At 39.2% G+C, this 19,052-nt stretch overlaps 1 protein-coding gene across 1 annotated transcript in view; it reads left to right on the plus strand.

The window, feature by feature from the left end:
• Positions 1-18,813, plus strand: part of FIRRM (FIGNL1 interacting regulator of recombination and mitosis) — a 19,085-nt gene extending 272 nt beyond the window's left edge. The window contains exons 2-24 of the mRNA XM_010172494.1: positions 459-498; positions 1,213-1,301; positions 2,619-2,723; positions 3,294-3,434; positions 4,451-4,613; positions 4,982-5,066; positions 5,624-5,762; positions 6,250-6,330; positions 7,337-7,401; positions 9,048-9,196; positions 10,499-10,607; positions 11,103-11,289; positions 12,332-12,414; positions 12,804-12,855; positions 13,568-13,657; positions 14,042-14,227; positions 14,919-15,041; positions 15,914-16,009; positions 16,460-16,573; positions 17,015-17,119; positions 17,398-17,478; positions 18,222-18,335; positions 18,628-18,813. Of these exons, the coding sequence (XP_010170796.1) occupies positions 459-498; positions 1,213-1,301; positions 2,619-2,723; positions 3,294-3,434; positions 4,451-4,613; positions 4,982-5,066; positions 5,624-5,762; positions 6,250-6,330; positions 7,337-7,401; positions 9,048-9,196; positions 10,499-10,607; positions 11,103-11,289; positions 12,332-12,414; positions 12,804-12,855; positions 13,568-13,657; positions 14,042-14,227; positions 14,919-15,041; positions 15,914-16,009; positions 16,460-16,573; positions 17,015-17,119; positions 17,398-17,478; positions 18,222-18,335; positions 18,628-18,813 (2,583 nt within the window). The remainder of the gene's footprint in view (positions 1-458; positions 499-1,212; positions 1,302-2,618; positions 2,724-3,293; positions 3,435-4,450; positions 4,614-4,981; positions 5,067-5,623; positions 5,763-6,249; positions 6,331-7,336; positions 7,402-9,047; positions 9,197-10,498; positions 10,608-11,102; positions 11,290-12,331; positions 12,415-12,803; positions 12,856-13,567; positions 13,658-14,041; positions 14,228-14,918; positions 15,042-15,913; positions 16,010-16,459; positions 16,574-17,014; positions 17,120-17,397; positions 17,479-18,221; positions 18,336-18,627) is intronic.
• Positions 18,814-19,052: the final 239 nt, after the last annotated feature.

Genomic DNA, 19,052 nt, shown 5'->3' on the forward strand with positions numbered 1-19,052 from the left:
TATACAGTTGAAGTAAATATGTGGGAGGGAAAGTGGTGTCACCTTTGTGATACAGCAGAGAAAAGCTGGGTGTTGGGTATATTGCTTGAAATGAGTACAGCCCTTCAGTGAAATAAAAGATTCACAGTAGAAAATACGAGTGTGGTTCATTTATCACTCTAAGGACACAGCCCTCTCCGAAAACCCCCCCCCCCAAATCCAAAATCTCCCAAGGAAAAAACCCAAAAGCTCAACAAACAAACAAAAAACCCCAAGACTCCCTCTCCCAATACATTGCAGAAACACTCCTGAAGATAATGCATGTAATGACATATATCTGCCCTCATCAGTTATGGAACATCCCCGCCAATTCCATACCACAGATGGGGACAGCTTGTGAGAAGTCACTGCGGCTTCTGTGGATGCTGTAAAGATAACCTTGATATCAGAATGAGTTTGAATTTCTTTAACGTTTTTACTCTATGTATCAAGAGTCTGAAGACTGGACTGAGCATATTCGTAAGTAGCAACCAAGAAGTGCCTCTTCTTCCTACTCATCACTGTACTGCGAATACATTATAAATTCTGCACTATTTAAAAATATTTATGCTATATATTATAATATATATATTATAGTCACTATAATTAGTGACTTTCATGGTCTTCAGCAATCCTGCTGGACCATGCATGTTATACAAATTGCATGTTGAAAAATCTTTATAAAAGACTGTAAAGAAGCTGTGCGTGTTAAGCTGCTTTATCCTTCCTGCTGCTTCTGTTCTTTAGATACTTCAAAGAAGGATGCTTCTGTCAGGACTACCTGACAGTGATAAGAAAATGAGGCTGATATGTAACTGTTTGAGTCGTGCCAATATTCACTGTTAAGTTGCATATTAGTGTCACCCAACGTATTAAATGTGCCACTATTTGCAGTTTGGAATATGGAAAATTCTGGTTCGATGGGCAAGCGATTGTCCTAAGCCTTCAACTGAGTGTTGTCAGGTGTGATGCTATCTATTATTGATGGGTTTATACATGTTGCAGCTGTTATTGTTACTTGATTTTTCAGATAAGGCATATGTGGCAAATGTTTTGTTGCCCCTCTCAAAATGAAATACCTGATCTGTTTCTGCTTGATGCAGTTCTTTATTTCATCTGATAGGTCACTACCAGGTATTTTTGATAACCATGTGTTTTTATTCTCTAACATTTTATAAATGTTTTGCTTTGCAGGTGTTTTGAGGATCCTGACTGAAATGTTTTTGCCCCATATCAGCCTCACAGATTTGGAACAAACTTTTTTCTCAAAAGTATTACCTAAGGTATGAGAGCTTCAATTAAATGTTAAACTTCCAGTCAGTCCAGTGCTAGAAACCTGCTTAGCATGCAGGGATTCTTTTTTGAGGTCTCATGATATAATTATTGTTTTGGATACAAAGCTTGAAATAAAAATTTTACCCTTTAAAAGTTTTAACCATTTTGTGTTGGATAATTTCTGTGATTGTTACCATTCTTTACAGTGGGGAGAGGATAGAACATATGTTCTACTTTCTAGATTAAGTAATAGAATTGGGATTTATTTCTTTTTTGACAAAATTGAGCTTTTTGTAAAATGACCAAGGTGGAGAATTTTTACCTGAGGTTGCCTCTCGGACAAAAAACCTGAAGAATCTAACACTCATATATCATGAATAAATGTTGCAAAATTTGTGGATAATTAGGGAATAAACTTTTAGACCATACTAGCATAACATATGTTATCTTTTTTGATTAAATGATGGAGAATTTTTTGCTGCAGTTGTATTGAAATCCTTCTGTGCTAACATTTTAACTGAAGTAAAGCGGCGCCGAATTACTGATTTAAGTTTCAGGCCTCAACTTGTATAGTTTAAGAAGACAGTAAAAATGGCCACTTGATTTCCATTTTCCTTATTTTACATCCTGTACCAGATTTTAAAGATTACAAGAAGAATGTCTCCTATTTTGCATATCCTGAACAAGGATTACTGTACCATACCAGTTTACGTTGTATCCTGCACGTGCCTGGAAGCCCCTCGCTGTCTTTGCAGACTCAGCAGTAACACTCGTAAAATATCCAAGGACCTTAACCAAAGTAGAAGTTATTATTGTTTGTAGATCATCCATGTTTATTTCTTTATGTATTCAAACTGTTAATTATCATTCTCAACAAACAACAATATTTCTGAGACAACATGAAAATCCTTTTAAAGTGGTGTGGTTTTAACCAAGTAAAAAATCTTTGGTGGAATGAGGTATATATTTTACATTAGATCATAGAATAGAATCATAGAATAGTTTGGATTGGAAGGGACCTTAAAGATCATCAAGTTCCAACCCCCCTGTCATCAGCAGGGACACCTGCTGAGATAGCAAGCTTGTTTTACTATTAGATTTTATAGAAAGTAACAGCTACTATAGCTTCTGTCTGTAAGATGGTTTTTGCTTCCTGGTGTATCATGCTTTATGATTCAAATACTAGAAAGTGTTATTTTCTCCTGTGAGTTATCTCAGTAGCCCAGGACTCCATGCCAAGGAAACAAGCAGATACAGGATGGTGTTGCTGTTTGTGTGTGTACATTTATAAATAAAAGGCTGTAAGTTTTGTTTTGTTCTGACAGACTCTACGGTTCTTTGATAACTTGATGTATGAATTATCGAGCGAGGCCAAAGGATTAACCAGCCAGAATACAGAGTTATGCAGTACTGTACGGAATCTTTTACAGGCAAGTCCCATGAAATAAGTTGTCAAACAAATGTTTACATTATTCTTTGATTTTACTGAAACAATAAAGAGATTTTTTAGAATGTTTTCATTAGCTACTAACCAGCTGGTTAAAATATAATTTGAACTTCCTGCAGTTGAATTAAAATTTTGTGAATGATTTGATTACCTTTAGTGTGTGGTGCTAATCAGAATTAAAAAAAAAAAAAAAAATCTCTAATTCTCTAGTGCAGATGGAATGTGATTCTCCATATTTAAAAAGTGAATCTGGCACCTGTTTATACAGTCACTTAATTCAGAGTTTTAAAACTTTTGTAAATTGAGAACAGTAGTAAAAAAAATATGAAACTTTCAAAGAGTATATGGTATCAGATAAAACACTTGGAATTGCTTGATACTATTTTATGGACCCTCATTCAATTCTTTAACAAGCTACTTATTTATGCAAATAGCAGTGAACTTTAAATGCCATAAAAATCTCGGTGCAATTTAGCTAAAAAAAAAAAAGATGCTTTTGAAATTATTGCAGGAGTGAAAAACACTGATTGTTGTTGTTTATTCTTGTTTTAAGACTGTGGTGCAACTGTTGGAAACGCTGACTGGCTGTGTACGATACATCTGCACACTGCAAGAGTGCGTGCCTCTGGAGAGCATCCGCAGCCTTCCATCCTCTGTCCTCTATGTAATAAAGAACACATTTACACACTGCAAGGTACGTCTGTGCTAGAAGCAGAAAATTTACTGGTTGGCTTTTAGGAAACACTGCCTTTGCAAGAAGATCCTATTCTGAAATAGTATTGTTGTTGAATTATTATTTTTTATAATTTAAGTTTAGTTGTTAAATACTTTACAGAATGTACGTAGTGCACAAGTCCAAAGATGATTTTTCACCTGTCTGCTGAGCAAATCTGACCTGGCAGGGAGAGGCACAGACTGTGCTATCCCCATATTTTACATCAATATCAATTTAACAGTTTGCTTATGAGTTTGGGCTCTCTGTGACATCTGTGCACTTCTGATAGCTGTGGTATCTTTGGAGCTACAAATGGTTACCAAAATGGTGCCACTTACCTTATTTCTATGCAAGTTCCAAAGTGGGTTGAAAGTTGTGATTAGGATCCTTATCTTGGTTGTGAGGAGTAACGTATACCAGGTTCAGATCTGCATTTTCAGATGCAACAGGAATTCCCTGTTCCTTTATTTCCTATAAAACAAGGTTGTCATAAGGACACAATAGCTTTTGGTCAGCCTCCATTTTCACTTATCAATTTTTCTTTCTTATGGGAACATTCAGAGCAGTCCTCCCTGCCAGGACTTGAACTCAGGTGCCATACCTTTATTTAACAATTCTGATTTCAGAGTGTTGGGAAATGTTTGGAATTCTACTTCCTTTGTTGATAACCTTGTCCTGTTTTGTTCAGAAATGATCTCAATTAGGTTCATGCATGGAGGCCGAATCCAAAGCCCACTGAACTCACTAGAGCCAGGCAGACTTCATTAGTTGTTGATGAGGCTGCAGGTGAACAGCATTTTATATTTAGGGAACAGGGGTTGGTGTCAGAAGCTACCTGCCTGTGTATTGAGTTAAAAGTAGGAATGTCTATGCCTTGTTCTTTTTTTCCAGTGAAATGTATGACAAAGCTCCTGACATTTTCAGCATGTGAAAAATCAGGCTGTGATTCCTGAACTTTTTGTTTTTCTAAACCTCTTCTGCCTCGTTTCCTACAGGACAGTGAATCAGTGTACTGTGGGCATCTGCACTTGATTTCTGACCTCCTACAAGCTATGTTCAAGGAAACTTACTCTCTTCAGAAGCAGCTGATGGAACTACTAGATGTGATTTCCATAGGCTCTGCTTCTACTGAAGATAACATCACAGATATGGTGTCAGGTATATGTGGATCTAACGCTTTTTAAAGTCTTGTTCAGTCTTTTTTCCTATAGAGAGTACATTTGAATTTTTAAGACAGAGTTCTGAGCATGCTGAGTTCCTGCTCTCCTGACCAGCCTTTCAGAAAGCAGCATTTTGCAGCTTGAAATATTTCCATTTTTCTCCTGAACCTTTCTCTGCGGGATGGGGCGTGTTGTGTAGGTTTGTAGGAAAGGGGCAGCACTGAAGCACTGAGCCCTTATCCTGATTCGGTGTCAATGTGGTAGTTATTCTCTAGTGCTTGTGATTGCTGCTCTCTTCCTAGGAGAGGAGCGTAGCTGTGAACTCACAGATCTGATTTAACTCAGCTGTTGTTATTTCCTCCTTAGTAATCCACACTGTGCTGGAGATATGCTCTGTCATTTCCAATATGGACCATGCTCTTCATGCCAACACGTGGAAGTTCATAATCAAGTACGTCATTGAACTCTTTGGATTTTATTGTAATATAAACAGACTGTAATTTTAAATGACCAGCGTTTCAATAGCTTTATATTCAGAGTTTCAAATAAAATTGAAATTGGATAATTCAATTTAGGATTTAGCTAGTAAGGAAATTTAGAAATTTATTTTAAAATTTAGCTAGTAACTAGCATTAAAGGTTCCATCAGTGAAGCTAGTTAGGAATCATATGTGACAAAATAATAGAAGCTTGACTTTTTGTATTACAATACAGAGGAAAATTTGAAACACCATTGTCTGAATAATCTGAAGAGGTCTGACCTGCAATTTTGTTGGCGTTTTTGGCGGGAGTTGTGCTGTCTTGCGCTTCCATCCTGCCTCTCTGTGTTTCAGTCATGGCTATGAAGAGGGTTGCTCTCTCTAATTTTATGGTCTCAGTGTACATGGATATTGCACCAATTAGTGTTGTATAAAAACCTAAATAGAAGAATTAGTTATTTGGATTTGTACTAATTCATTGCATGATCACTTCTGACAGTTAAACATCTGGATATATTGTTGTCTTTTAGACAAAGCCTGAAGCATCACTCTGTGCTGCAGTGTCATCTGAAACACAGTGACATCCTCGGTGGCCTGTGCAAGGACACGCTGCTTTCATTTCACTCCTGTTTGCAACTGGCCGAGCAAATGAAGATGTCAGAGATACAGGTGAATTAAAAAGCTCCCAGAGCTGCCCTTGAACTTGAGGAGAAGTTCTTTGTGCTCTATTTTTGTATTTTTGCTTGGAGTGGTTTGGGGACAGTTGGTGGCGTTTGTTTTACTTCATGTGCTAGGCAGAATACCTTGTTCTTTTGAAACCACGTGAAAATGAGGCCCATAACTTTGTTTAGATTGGGGATGTTTTAGTGAGGTGCTGAAAATAAGTTTCCATCATACTCTATAGGAATTTATTTTATTTCCTAAACTGACAATATCCCAAGATCAATCAAAAGATAATGTTTCAATTCTGAATATTGCTATAAAAACATTGAGGCATACTGAAGATTTCTAAAGTTTTTCCCTCATAGCTGCAGAGTCTGGAGAGAATCAAGTTTGAAATAGGTTTGGAACACTGTTAGCAATCTAACTTTCTTTTTTATTGTATTACTCTGTTATATTAAGTTTTAGAACTGCTTTTTTTTTTTTTTTTGGACAGGAGGGCATTGACCTCAGGCTGTTCCAGAAGACAGTCAAGCTGTGCAGGTTCTTTGCTAATTCCCTTGTACACTACACCAAGGTGGGTTTTAAAAATGAATTATGTGTTAGTATTAAATTTAAGCCTCTAGTCTGCAAATGTAATAACTTTTTACTGCATAATAACTTTACAATTTGTGACTATACCATATGGGTGGCATAATTAACATCCATGCATAACCTGCTTATAATTCTCCCACCTGTATATACTCACAAGCCTATGCAGGGCTGTTGCTGTGATTTAACAGCAAAACAAACAAGAAGAAGAAGCTGTTACAAGCAATGTCACTGAGGAGTTGGTAGGAGATGTCCAGTCTTTACAGGCAGCCTTGAGTCAGTGCAATAGTAACTTTACCTGGAAAAATTAAGCAGATGAAACCTGTTGCTAAGTTTGCAGAATTGTTCCTCACTTCAACAACTGAAAACAGTGCGGCACTGGTTGGGAGAAGTGCCTGTGTGCTGTTGTGAGCTCTGACACTAACTTCCTGCTCCTCCCCTGGCCCTTTCACTTCGTTCCTGTGCTTTATTTTCCTCATTATTAGAAGAAATGCTGTAAATCTACCCACTTTAAAAAAGTATGTGAAAAAAATTTTGCTCTCTAGGGCCAGCAGTGATGGTGCATTCTGCATCTGTTTTGTCCCACGGGGTAAAAGCAGGGGGTTGTTTTTTGGGGTTTTTTTTTTGTTTGTTTGGGGTTTTTTTGCACAAAGTAAATATCATCTTGACAAGATAAAACAGCCTTACAGCACATATGAGAGCACTTCAGATTTCTGCAGCTCTCTTTGGCTATTGCAACTGCACTTTCTAATTTTTTAAAATAAGCCTATAAATGTTAATTGTTGTATCTACAATATATATATACATGTAGTGTAATTAATCTTAGGAATACTTTGTGTATTGTTTGCTTTGCATTTGCTTTGTGCTGTGGATTGTTAGAACGTAACTGATAGTGCAGTACTTTACACACCAATATAGCAGAACAGAAATAAAGTGTATTAAGTCATGTATTTTATATTAAAAGTACCATTCAAAATTAATGGCTTTTGCAGGAATTTCTTTCTTTCTTCTCTGATTCGTGCTCTCAGTTGCACCAGCTCTTTCTTCAGATATACAGGTGAGTGAAGTACAAATAAGTGATTACTGATAGTATCTTAATAACATCTCCATATTGCATTCTTAAAGTTGCAGGTATTGTGAGATATAAAAGTAACAGTTCTTGTTTCAGAGTCATTCCTTTCTTTTTTCATGTACAAAAATCTAAAAAAATGTTTTTTAATGAATTGGACACTTTTTTGTGGTACTGGTTACCTTAAACACCTTCTTGATCAGTGCTCAGAGTGTCCAATATTGACAAGTCACTAACTCGATGACGTCAACATTTCTTCACAAGTTATGTGTAGAATATGCAGACTGATTGCCTTGGATACTGGGTCTATTTATGCAATTTCATTTGGAAATTCTTGTTCCTAAAGTCGAAATTCCTGAAGGTAGGATTTGCCCTTCTGTCACCTTGCAATGAAGCAGTTAGGCAGAGCTAAACCAGAGCAACCCAGCAGCGTACCTTCCACTTTGAAACAAACAGTAGTCTGGTGTTAGTCACATTCGGCAAAGTCAAGGCAATTCACAATTACCATTCTCTACTAATCCCAATTCCTTTCTGTTTTGCCCTGCTACTTTTTTTTTTTTTCTATCTTACATTCTAGTGAAAGACAAAAAACCAAACCCAAGACTAAATGCAGGTGTCAGCAGCAATAATTTGACAGATGGTTTCAACTTTAAGACAAAATATGGAAACATTTGTCCTGAAGGGAGAGCGGATCAGAAACAGAGCATCCTGAAATTTTTCATAGCTTTACTGTTGTGTTTATAATCTTGTGAAATCACCCAAAAGGATTCTCTGGTTCTCCCATAAGCAAATGCATTTTTAATGTTATGCTAATAAAGCATAACAGTCTGCAAGCAGCTTATCATTCTGCTGTCAAAAATCTGGCTCTATTTGCTGCAGTGGGGAAGAACAAGGGAGAGCGCAGAGGGCTGATTTCAGTCCTTTTGGAATTGAAACCAGGTTCTGTGGCGAGATGTGCACATGAGTTCACTGCATGTTTCACTGCAGGATCGAGGGGATTTTTTTTTTAATGAGTTCCCTTTTCTAACTTTACTTACCTTGTGTATCTTTCTCAAGTGGCAGGTTGTAAACTTCTGTTCACTCAGCAAAACTGAGCAGGCTTTTTGAGCAAGAAGGTAGCATTCTTAATGTCTCTTTATCAGCTGCAAGCATAGAAGGTTTTCATTTCATCATCTCTTTTGCTTTATTCTCATATCACTTATTTTTTTATTTTATTGCCCAGAGTTTTTTTTCCTCTTCAAGGAACTTGTGGTATCCTTTAATTAGTGCCATGTGCTAAATTAGTGCTGTCACATTAATGAGTGTCAGATTGTGTATATAGGTGTTTTCTGGGCTTTTCATTGCTTGACTTTTTTTGTGATTCAGTATATTTCTTCTTATAGATGTTATGTATTTTACATGCATTTTCTGTGAGCTTGTAAGGTTTTCTTTCAGTGTTTAATAAAATATTGGATTGTGATGCTTAAAGGCTGGATGCAGAGTTGTAAGTCTCAGGCTAAAATAGATGCTCTAAAATGGGGAGCCTTTTCTGTCATTTTACAATAACAAGGAAATAATGAATTTGCCTTTTTGTAGTTGTTTTGAAAAGCAGTGTTACTGAGAATATTTAACTGTTTTTTTTCATCCCCCCTCAGCAAATTTCCTCCCAGTCTTTATGCTCCAGAGATCTTGGAAGTTCATCGAGATGAAATATCCCGGGTTTTTCTAGTGGCTCTGGACCCTCTCATCAACCAGCTTCTTCCCTTTAGCCCTTTTATGGAGCAAGTGTTAAGTGAAAAGTTAGGTGGGTTTAAAATACAGCTACCACTGCTCTAGTACTGTGTAAACATCTCTAAGGGATCAGGATTGATATTCTGACTTTCTGGACCACAAGCAGTATTCTGTACTGGTTTGTTTACCTCTATTTTTTTTGTAAATGCCATGATACAGCTAGTTGCATGCTAACTCAGATGACTCTCAGAACAGATAGATAGTTCAACACAAGAGAGACATGGAGCAGCTAGAACATGTCCAGAAAAGGCCATGAGGATGCTGCGAGGGCTGGAGCACCTCTCCTATGAGGACAGGCTGAGAGAGTTGGGGCTGTTCAGCCTGGAGAAGAGAAGGCTCCGGGGAGATCTTATAGCGGCCTCCCAGTACCTGAAGGGGCTACAAGAAAGCTGGGGAAGGACTTTTCATAAGGGCAGTTAATGACAGAACAAGGGGAAATGGGTTTAAGCTGAAAGAGGGGAGGTTTAGATTAGATATTTGGAAGAAATTCTTCACTGTGAGGGTGGTCAGACACTGGCCCAGGTTGCCCAGAGAAGCTGTGGCTGCTCCTCCCTGGAAGTGTTTAAGGCCAGGCTGGATGAGGCTTTGAGCAACCTGGTCTAGTGGAAGGTGTCCCTGCTGATGGCAGGGGGGTTGGAACTGGATGATCTTTAAGGTCCCTTCCAATCCAAACCATTCTATGATTCGATGTTGCTACTGAATGCATCTTTTCCAAAGTACTTGCAGTAACTTCCATATTAATCTGGTTGACAGAAATCCTATCAATTCTGCTGTTCTGCATAATTTCAATCCACGTTTGTCATGAACTTTCAAAGTAGGCTGAAATTTTTCTCCTGTTCTGTTGGTGGGGGAAGGCAGTTATTTTTCCTAAATTAATTATTTTCTGTGGAAAGTAGAATGCCTTGAAACTGAAGAATGATCACCTTTTTGTCATTTCTGCCCTGACCAATATGTCATAGTTCTGAGATGGTTGTGCTGCCTCTTAGGAGCACAGCCTCTTATAGAATCATAGAATGGTTTGGATTGGAAGGGACCTTAAAGATCATCCAGTTCCAACCCCCCTGCCATCAGCAGGGACACCTTCCACTAGACCAGGTTGCTCAAAGCCTCATCCAGCCTGGCCTTGAACACTTCCAGGGAGGGGGCATCCACAACTTCCTTGGGCAACCTGGAAGCCGTGTCTATAAGTGATTTTTTAAAATTGTTTTACTGTGAACTTTTATGTTTCACCAGTTGTTCATTGTTTGTCACCTGCTTAAAAGCTGATTTACATACAATATATATTTAGCATCATACTTTAAAAAAACTTCTACAGATCTCCCTCCTGAGCAGCAGCTGCCCCAGTGTCTCATCCTGATTACTGTAATGGACAAGCTGTCCTCTCAGCCTGAAGAAGTGCAGACTCTCTGGGTCACAGGAAAAAGGTACTAAAAAGGTTTTCACTCTAATTCTTTATCACAAAGATCAGTCTATACAGGCAAACAAGAGGGGCTCAGTTGTTGGGGTTTCTCTCACAACTGAATACTAAAATTTGTCAGACTCTATAGATGCTGAGAAAAATGAGATCTGATGTTCAGTGCTTCGGGAGCAAAGGATACAGAGCCAGAGATGTCTCTGTTTTTCCAGGAAAGGAATGCTATTTAGACTACTTCCAAGATAAGAAGAGAGACAGATGTGTGTATAATTTGTTGATATTTCACCGATTTAAAATCTTGCATTTTTATGCCTGAACCCTGTAATAATCACCTGAATTTGAAAAAGAAGAAGGTAGTCAAGAAATGTAAACCTAGTGTAAAAGCACTGAAGTTACTGCCACCTTTTTTGGTCAGAGAGAGAGAGAGATTCTGTTGTACAGATGTTGTTTGCAGGACTTGGGATTTGCATATCTGTAACCCAGTCTTTTTTTTTCACTCTTGCAGCCTGTCTTTGTTTTCAGCTCTCTTCTTCCGTTTCCAGCAATGTTCTGGTGAGCTTTCTCTCCCTGTGTGCTTGCCAGAAGTGACCAGTACAGGACAGCCAGCAGTTCCCATCACCCTGTATCACTATGTCTGTGTCCACCTGTGCTCTTTCATTGCTTCCACACTCCCATCACACTTTCCTCAACTGGTAAGATTGGTTTTTGCTTCTCATCTCTTCAGCCTTTGTGATGCATAGGTCCTATTTAAAAAAGAGTGAGTTCTTTCTAATGATCTAGCTCTGAAGAGATGCTCAGGCACGAAGTAGTTCTGTGGAAAGCTCCAGTTACGTGACTGGAGTTCAGTTATACAGCAAATGTCACTTGTGGGAAAGGGGAGAATAAAGCCTCATACAAGTTCTTGAGAACCTCAGTGGTGGTGGAAATGTTTGTTCTCTTTGGGAGGGAGAGGAGTAAAGTTGCTATAAAAGTTCAGTGCTTTCTTTTGTGCAGTATTCAACTTGCATTAACTTTACCTGGTTTTATTAGTCTATACTGTGAAGTAATAAGGTTGCATTTAATATTTAGAGTAGATTCTATGGTTGTGATTCCAGCTAAGAACATACCATAAAATGGTAAGAAGCAGTATTTTCTACTTCAGACGAGTATTCTGGGCTTTGAATAACATTATATGATGTTTTAAAAGTTTTTCATTTTTTACTGCACATAAGACAAAAGAACCTCTAAATAAATGTAAACCATTACAAAGTTAAGAGCTGTCACAAAAACTACAGCCCTAATTTAGGGGGTTGTTTTCTGAATGCTACGTTCTTCTTTCAGATAAAACTTGTGTTCCTAAAAGAGGAAAAGGTTTTGTTTGGTTTTCAGTAAGCTGCCAAGAAAATTGGCAATATATTGGTTTAAAAAAACCCCAACAAAACCCAAAAAACCAGCCTTTTTCATAAAAGTTGCCTTACGAAGAAGGGATGCACATGATGACAGGTTTTGAAAGGTGAAGGATCCTCAGCCCATTGAAATGAAATGTACCTCTATGTTCAAAGTATGCAAAACTAAAGGTGTAGGTGCTTGTTTGGTGGTGTAGCTGGACACAGAGTATGAAAATAAGTTCTTAAAACATTTTAAATTCTATAAGCTTGAAAATCTGACTAGGTTTTATGCTAACTAGTGGAGTAAAAGTAATAGTAGGCCTGCAATCTGCTTCTGCATTAATTTATGTGCATATTTTCTCCTCAGGAGTATGCTCTGCTGGATGCTGTGCTGGGTTCTAGTATGATCACGTCTCTGTTAGCAATGGACTCATGGTGCTTCCTTGCCCGGTGAGATGTTTTTATTGCAGGCCAAGCAGGATTCCACAGATCCAGTTAGTTCTGTTGCTGTACATAATTCCTTGAGAGAGACTTTTTTTTTTAAAAGAAAAAATTTGTCCCAGAATTAAGATTATTTTCAGATATAGAGTGTATTTTAAAAATTAGGAGCAGAAATGGCTTAGCCATTTTTACATTCATGTAAGTAAGGGGAACATACCTTTTCTATTATTGAATAATTGTTTTTTTGGATCAGTTCTCTCAAGTAAATGTGTCTGTGCATATCAAGTTTAAATATGTTAGAGAAAATGGCCATCTCTCAGACAAGATTTATAATATTTAGTCTATAAAAGAGTAGGAAGTACAAACTCACAAGCTTCTGTCTCTCTCTCACATTCCAGGTATGGAACAGCTGAACTGTGCGCTCACCACGTTGTTGTGATTGCCCACTTGGTAAGAAGCACAGTGATGTTTGCAGTTCAGCACCAGTTTTAATCCTGGTTCTCCTGGCAAACTTTCTACATGCACAAAGACAGGAGTTTTGTCTTTTTCCAAATCCAGTATTGGGATTTTTTTAATTCCTCAAATTGGGTTAATCATAGAATCATAGAATGGTTTGGATTGGAAGGGACCTTAAAGATCATCCAGTTCCACCCCCCCTGCCATCAGCAGGGACACCTTCCACTAGACCAGGTTGCCCAAAGCCTCATCCAGCCTGGCCTTCAACACTTCCAGGGAGGAGCAGCCACAGCTTCTCTGGGCAACCTGGGCCAGTGTCTGACCACCCTCACAGTGAAGAACTTCTTCCTAATATCTCATCTAAACCTCCCTTCTTTCAGTTTAAACCCATTTCCCCTTGTTTTATCATTAACTGCCCTTATGAAAAGTCCTTCCCCAGCTTTCTTGTAGGCCTCCTTCAGGTATTGGAAGGCTGCTGGAAGGTCTCCCCGGAGCCTTCTCTTCTCCAGGCTGAACAAAAGCAGTACTCTGAAAATGCAAAGCAGTATGCCTAGTATTTCCAGCCTGTCCTGCATTGCTTTATTTAGTGTTACTGCTGTGACCCCACATAACAGCCCTCAGACCATTCTGCATAGAATTTGTTTGCTGAGTGGTGATGGTTTTTTTCTTAATTTAATCAGACGCATTCCCCGTTTTCCTAACTCAGATAAAGTCTTGGCCCAGTGACTGTTACCAGGTCTCTGCCTTGGGTGTTCTGCTGAAGCGTATGCTGTTCTTGATGGCTCCAGATCACCAGGCAAGTATAGCAGCAGCATCTTCTGTCTTTAATAGATTTAAATAAGTAGCCTGTGCTAAAATATCTTCTTCAGAAATGGCGGGATGGTGAGTGCTCGCTTGGCTGTACTTGATGTTGTACTTGGTATCACTTTGTCATAGTGGATCCTGATTTGTGCACATGTGCTCTTTTATAAAAACAACCAAGGTGAAGTTCCTTAATCATTCTGATGTCCTATATGTGACAAGGGATGTGGCAGTTTTATAAGGTTTTTATAGAAAAAGTTGGATTTTATTTAAACAAAAGTTTTTAAACATTTTGGTAGCGCATTTTGGCTTCTCAGCTTTCTGACAGGTTATCAAATAGTCTTCTTTCTGCTTAGTTCCTATTAACCTTTGTTTGCAGGTAGAATTTGCTCACAAGTTTCTTCCAGAAGAGGAGGAGAACTTGGCTGTGTGGCAGCACATATCCCTCAAGGCCCTGAATCCTGATCTTAGGAAACGAGTGGCGTGTCAGCTCTGCGTGGCGGGGCTCGCGCAGTGCAGGCGATGGCTGAACACCAGGCGCGCTTTGGGAGAGCTCCGGCCTGTGGTAAAGGAGACTTTTACTATCTTTGTTAAAATGCACGAACTCTGCATTTCCAAACTGTAAGGATTCTGTTGCCGTTACCTCAGTTCTATTTTTCTGTGTGTTGCACTGCTTTTTTCCATGCCTAACTGGCAAATGCATGAAAAATAATTCTCATTTTAATATTTTCTCCTAGTACATAGCGTTTTAGGACCCTCTAATCTGAGGGAGACGATGGTGGAGGTCACGAGGTTTATTAGTCATTCTAGTTGTTGTTTGCTCTCTGGGTCAGCAGATGTATTTTTCTTTAGGATTTCTGATTTACACCATGTCACACAATTCCTTTTTAAGTTTTAAAGTCCTGGCTGTTTTTATGCGGCATCAAATCTGAAAGATATTTGCTGGTCTCCTTGGCGAAGGAGAGGAGTGTGAGAAACCAGAGACTTCCACATGAAGTATCTGCTGCCAGCTTTCGCCTGCCAGTGCAGCTAATGAGCAGAGCACCGTGTGAAACTCGCACAAGTAACGCGTGGTTTCCTCGCTTGGAAGCTTTACTGGCCAGTGTCCTGGTGGATTAGCTGTACTGTACTGCTGACACAGCACGTTGGGCTTCGTGCCAGCTTGTATCATTTTAGATGTCTAATATAAGCCTGGGGTTTTGGTTTCTTTTACATGGGGTTTTTTTTATGCATCTTACACATTTTTTTCCTACTAGAACACTGCCCTTTCTGTCCTTCTGGCTGCCTGCAATTTTGCTGGTGACACTTTGGAGGCAGAACTTCAGGCAACGATCCTGGCAGTGCTTGGTCAGTTCTGGACTTTTCTCCAGGCCAAGCAGGTAAGAGAGTTTGCTGCTGCAGTGACCAAAGCACCATGTCTTTGAGAGGCCAGTGCTGTTTCATCGTGTGTTTGTTACTAAGTTGTTTTACTTGGATTGGAGCATTTCTGTAAAGTTCAGTGTAACTGTAAGTGAGTTTTCCCTGAATGTTTCATGTCTGGCTCCTTGCTACTGCATCTGTTACTCAGTGTCAGATTCAGACTTGCTTAACCAGAAATCTGTAGTACCTCATTCTGATTCGTATCAGTTACAAATTTGGCCTGATTTAAATGTTCATTAGAATGTGAACAAAACTTACAGTGATTTAATCAGTACAGAGTTTAGCATGTGAAAACCCACAGAGCTAGTAACCTTCCTCCAGTATTTGAGAACAAGGGGGTAAGGTGAATCTCTTGCAACTGTGTACCTGTTCATGTCTGTAACTGCAGTAAAGAAAAAAGGATTGTCATAGTTCATTCTCCAGATAAAAAAAGAAAGTTTGAGAGTGAGGGTGAAGAAGAGCCAACAATGTGCCCCATCAGAGGTCTCTTCCAACCTCAGCCATTCTGTGAAAACATCTGGCAACTGATGAGTGAAAAGAAGTGGTTCAGAGAACCTTTAGCTCCTTAACTTAGTGAGTGGAGGAAGGAGATGAGGAATAAGAAATAGTCTTAATTTAAAAAATCAAAGAAAAGGGTCTTGTAAAATATGAGTACCTAGAAATATTGATATGACTATTTTAATATTTTCTGCTGCTGCTTATGATGTGTTGTTTTATGGAAGTGAAGTTAGGCTAAGAATTCTGGAACACTACTGTAACTTTAAATTCCTTCTTAAGTAGTTACTCCATAAGCTGAAAGGCGATGTTACTAATATCTTGTGATCTGTTGAAGGTCTCAGATGAGCCATGTCTCCAGCAGACACTGTGTTTATTACTCCACCTTTTGGAATTTTTCATCCAAGCATTAGACGCTCAACTGATTACTCAGGTAAAAAAAAAAAACAAACCAAACCAAAACCTCCCTATGAATAATTTACTTCATCAAAACCAAGTTCTTTGTGACTTACTGAACTCTCAAATGAGTTACTTCATGGTCTGGCCTTCTCTTAATACATAGAGGTTCCTTAATTTTATTTCTTCTTTGATTGCTTTCCTGGTTTTTAAATCAAGTATATGGCACTTTGGTTAATGCTGCTTTTGAGAATCCCATTACCCTGTAGGATAATTGAGATAAACGGCTGTGCTATTGAACATGCTTATTTCTTTCTAAAATGCACACTGCAGCTTTATCCTAGCCAGTTTATTCAACATGTAGCACACCTCCTTTTGTTTCCAGTCCACTTTTCCAAAATCCACGTCCTCAGTTTTAAAGGTGAGACAGAACAGTTTTCACCTGCAGTCTGTTTGATGGAGCTCCCTTGGGGTTTACTTTCTACAGGTATTTGCACTGCAGTCTTCCCTTTTCCAGTTGGATCCCCCAGATCATGTTCGTCTAACGATGGTGGATTTTCTCTCTTCTATGGGAAAGGTGTTTATACCTCAAGAAGCACAGGTAGGTATAATTGTAGCCTTATTTAGATAATCTTCAGTCTTTTGATGAAAATATATATGCTATTTATTTAAATATAAAGTTAAAGGCTCAAGCTCATCAAATACATTCAGGAGTGTCATGACAGTTATCTTGGAGACTTACTATGGTCTATGGCAGTTTTATTTTTCATCGAGACATGTGGAGTGCATGTAAGATGTTTGGTTCTTAATGTGCTTGTTGCTTCTCACCAGTTAGAAAGGACTGACATTTGAACCTCCAAGAAGAAAGAACAGAACATGTCACCTCCCTTACATTGGTTTTTTTTGCTAGTCAGGGCAGTAGCATTTCTGCATTTCACAAACTTGTCCCTTGACCTTAGAGCAATTCTTTAGCAATAAATCATGAGGATAAGATGTGCACAACTAACTCTTTGGAACTGACAGATGTTTGTTCCTCTTTCAGAGGCAAGTTGTACCCCAGTTGTCATGTTTGTTTGCTTCTCTGCTAGCTGACCAGACCTGGCTGATCCAGCAGCACGCGCTGGAGGCATTCACACGCTTTGCAGAGGTAAGCAGAGCAGAACTCTGGCTCTGTTAACTTTTGTTGTGCAGAAATTCTTCTGTCTTAAAAGTTTATTGCTCTTCACTGATCAGTTTGGATCTTAGTATTACAGATGCTATTGCACACCAAAAGTAATGAGGGCTGATGTAGTTATAACTGATTTTGGGAGCTGGAAGCAAAGGAAAATTAAGCATATGTCGCAGCAAGGAAGGGAGCGTCACAGAACCATTTTTTACTTTGTTAATATGAACATCCTAAACAATCTCACTCAATGTTTCTGACAGGAAACAAGCCATGAAGATGTTGTTCCTCAGTGTCTTAATTCTGAAGAAAGTAAGAACAAAGTTGTTAGCTTTCTGGCTAAGGTATGTTGTTGAACCACTTTGCTGCTTTTTTTATTATAGATGTGTACAACATCAACGAAGCTGTACACTGTCTGTGTCTAAACCTGCACGGCCATTAAATTGTTCTGTTAACTGGGATCTGGTTGAACTTTTCTACTTGCTTTCCTTGGCAGAATTAACAACTGCTGTTCCTATGCACGCTGCTCTTCAGTACTTCCCAGCTTTGATTTAAATGCTTGGCTTTTCCCTCTTTGAACAACAAAAAAAATGATTAAACTGCATAGTTATTGTTGTAAGCAGAGAAGTCTCTTAAAAAGACAGGGATTGCATTCCATTTGATTTCTTTCCTCTTGGATCAGTTTCTTAAAGTTAAATGAACATGTATGAAACACCTTAGTCCTTTTTGCATGTTAGAAAAAATTATCTTAAGAGCAGATGGTTACTCATTCAGCCCACAGCCAATGGAAAAGTGTGGGGGGGTTTCTCATGCTGTAACCTATGGCAGAGCTATCTGGGTGAGCAGTTTTTGACAAGCAGATAATTAGCAGCAGAATTGATCGATAGATACCAGTGATGCTACACCAAAGTTGTTGGAGATAACTTCAATCTCCTGCTCAGAAGAGTGTATGAGAAATTAGATGCAGTATGAACTGCATGTTAAGATCTCCCTGTCCTTCCCCCTTGTTCTGGTACACAAATTGAGCCTGTGAAAGGTGGGTAATGCTGCCTTGGCTTAGTTACCTCTCTTGTGGCTTTCTCCCTAGAGGAGGCAAGTAGAAGAGACAACAGAAGCACGAACAGAACGCATGAAACAAGAAAGGATTACCTGCAGCGCGCAGTTTGTGAAAGCAGCAGGAGAACTGGAGTCAACAGGAGAGGTATGTGCACTTCTTTAAACTCTCTGGGCTCTGTGGTCCATTTCTGTCAGTTCTGGGAAGTATCTAAAGAGGTTCAAGATGGTCTTGCTGTCCTCCATATTCTAAGAAAAAAGGTTGTGTGCACTCCTGGCCCTCAGTATTGTACCTGAACGCTCTGTACTGCCTGTCAGCTGGCAAGAGCCCTCACAAAGCAAGGGGAACTCTTACAGCTCTTCTCTGTCAAAGGGTTTTCTTGACTGATCACTGATGTAGAACTTTATAAATGATGTCCCGTGTTTACTTAAATCTGCAGCCTCTGGCAAAACGAGTGTGTCACCCACCCTCCGAGGAGCAGTATAAGTCAGCAGTAGGCATGATGGAGGGGGCAGTGGAGGCTGTGAAGCTGCTGCTCAGGAAAGGGTCACCCCCTACTTGGCTTGCAGTGAAACTGGAGGCTCTACATACAGCTATAGCCACCCTCAGAGACAGCGTACGGTAAGGTGCTCAGCTGCTTTCAGAGACAGTAACACAGCTCAGCTCCCTGTTCTGAGGGAAGAGCTGCCTTTGTACCATGATTGCTGGAGCAGAAAAAACCGTGACCCAGGGCGATGCTCTGCTGTGCTGCTGGGTCTCGGTTAACGTGCCAAAACGAACTGAGGTTTGGCCCATCTTCCACAGGAACTGGCTGGAAGGACTGATGTATTTTAATGGATACTGTTGTGCATCTGAGCTGTTGTT

Source organism: Antrostomus carolinensis, unplaced genomic scaffold (genome assembly GCF_000700745.2).
Source record: "Antrostomus carolinensis isolate BGI_N321 unplaced genomic scaffold, ASM70074v2 scaffold3527, whole genome shotgun sequence".
Taxonomy (NCBI): domain Eukaryota; kingdom Metazoa; phylum Chordata; class Aves; order Caprimulgiformes; family Caprimulgidae; genus Antrostomus; species Antrostomus carolinensis.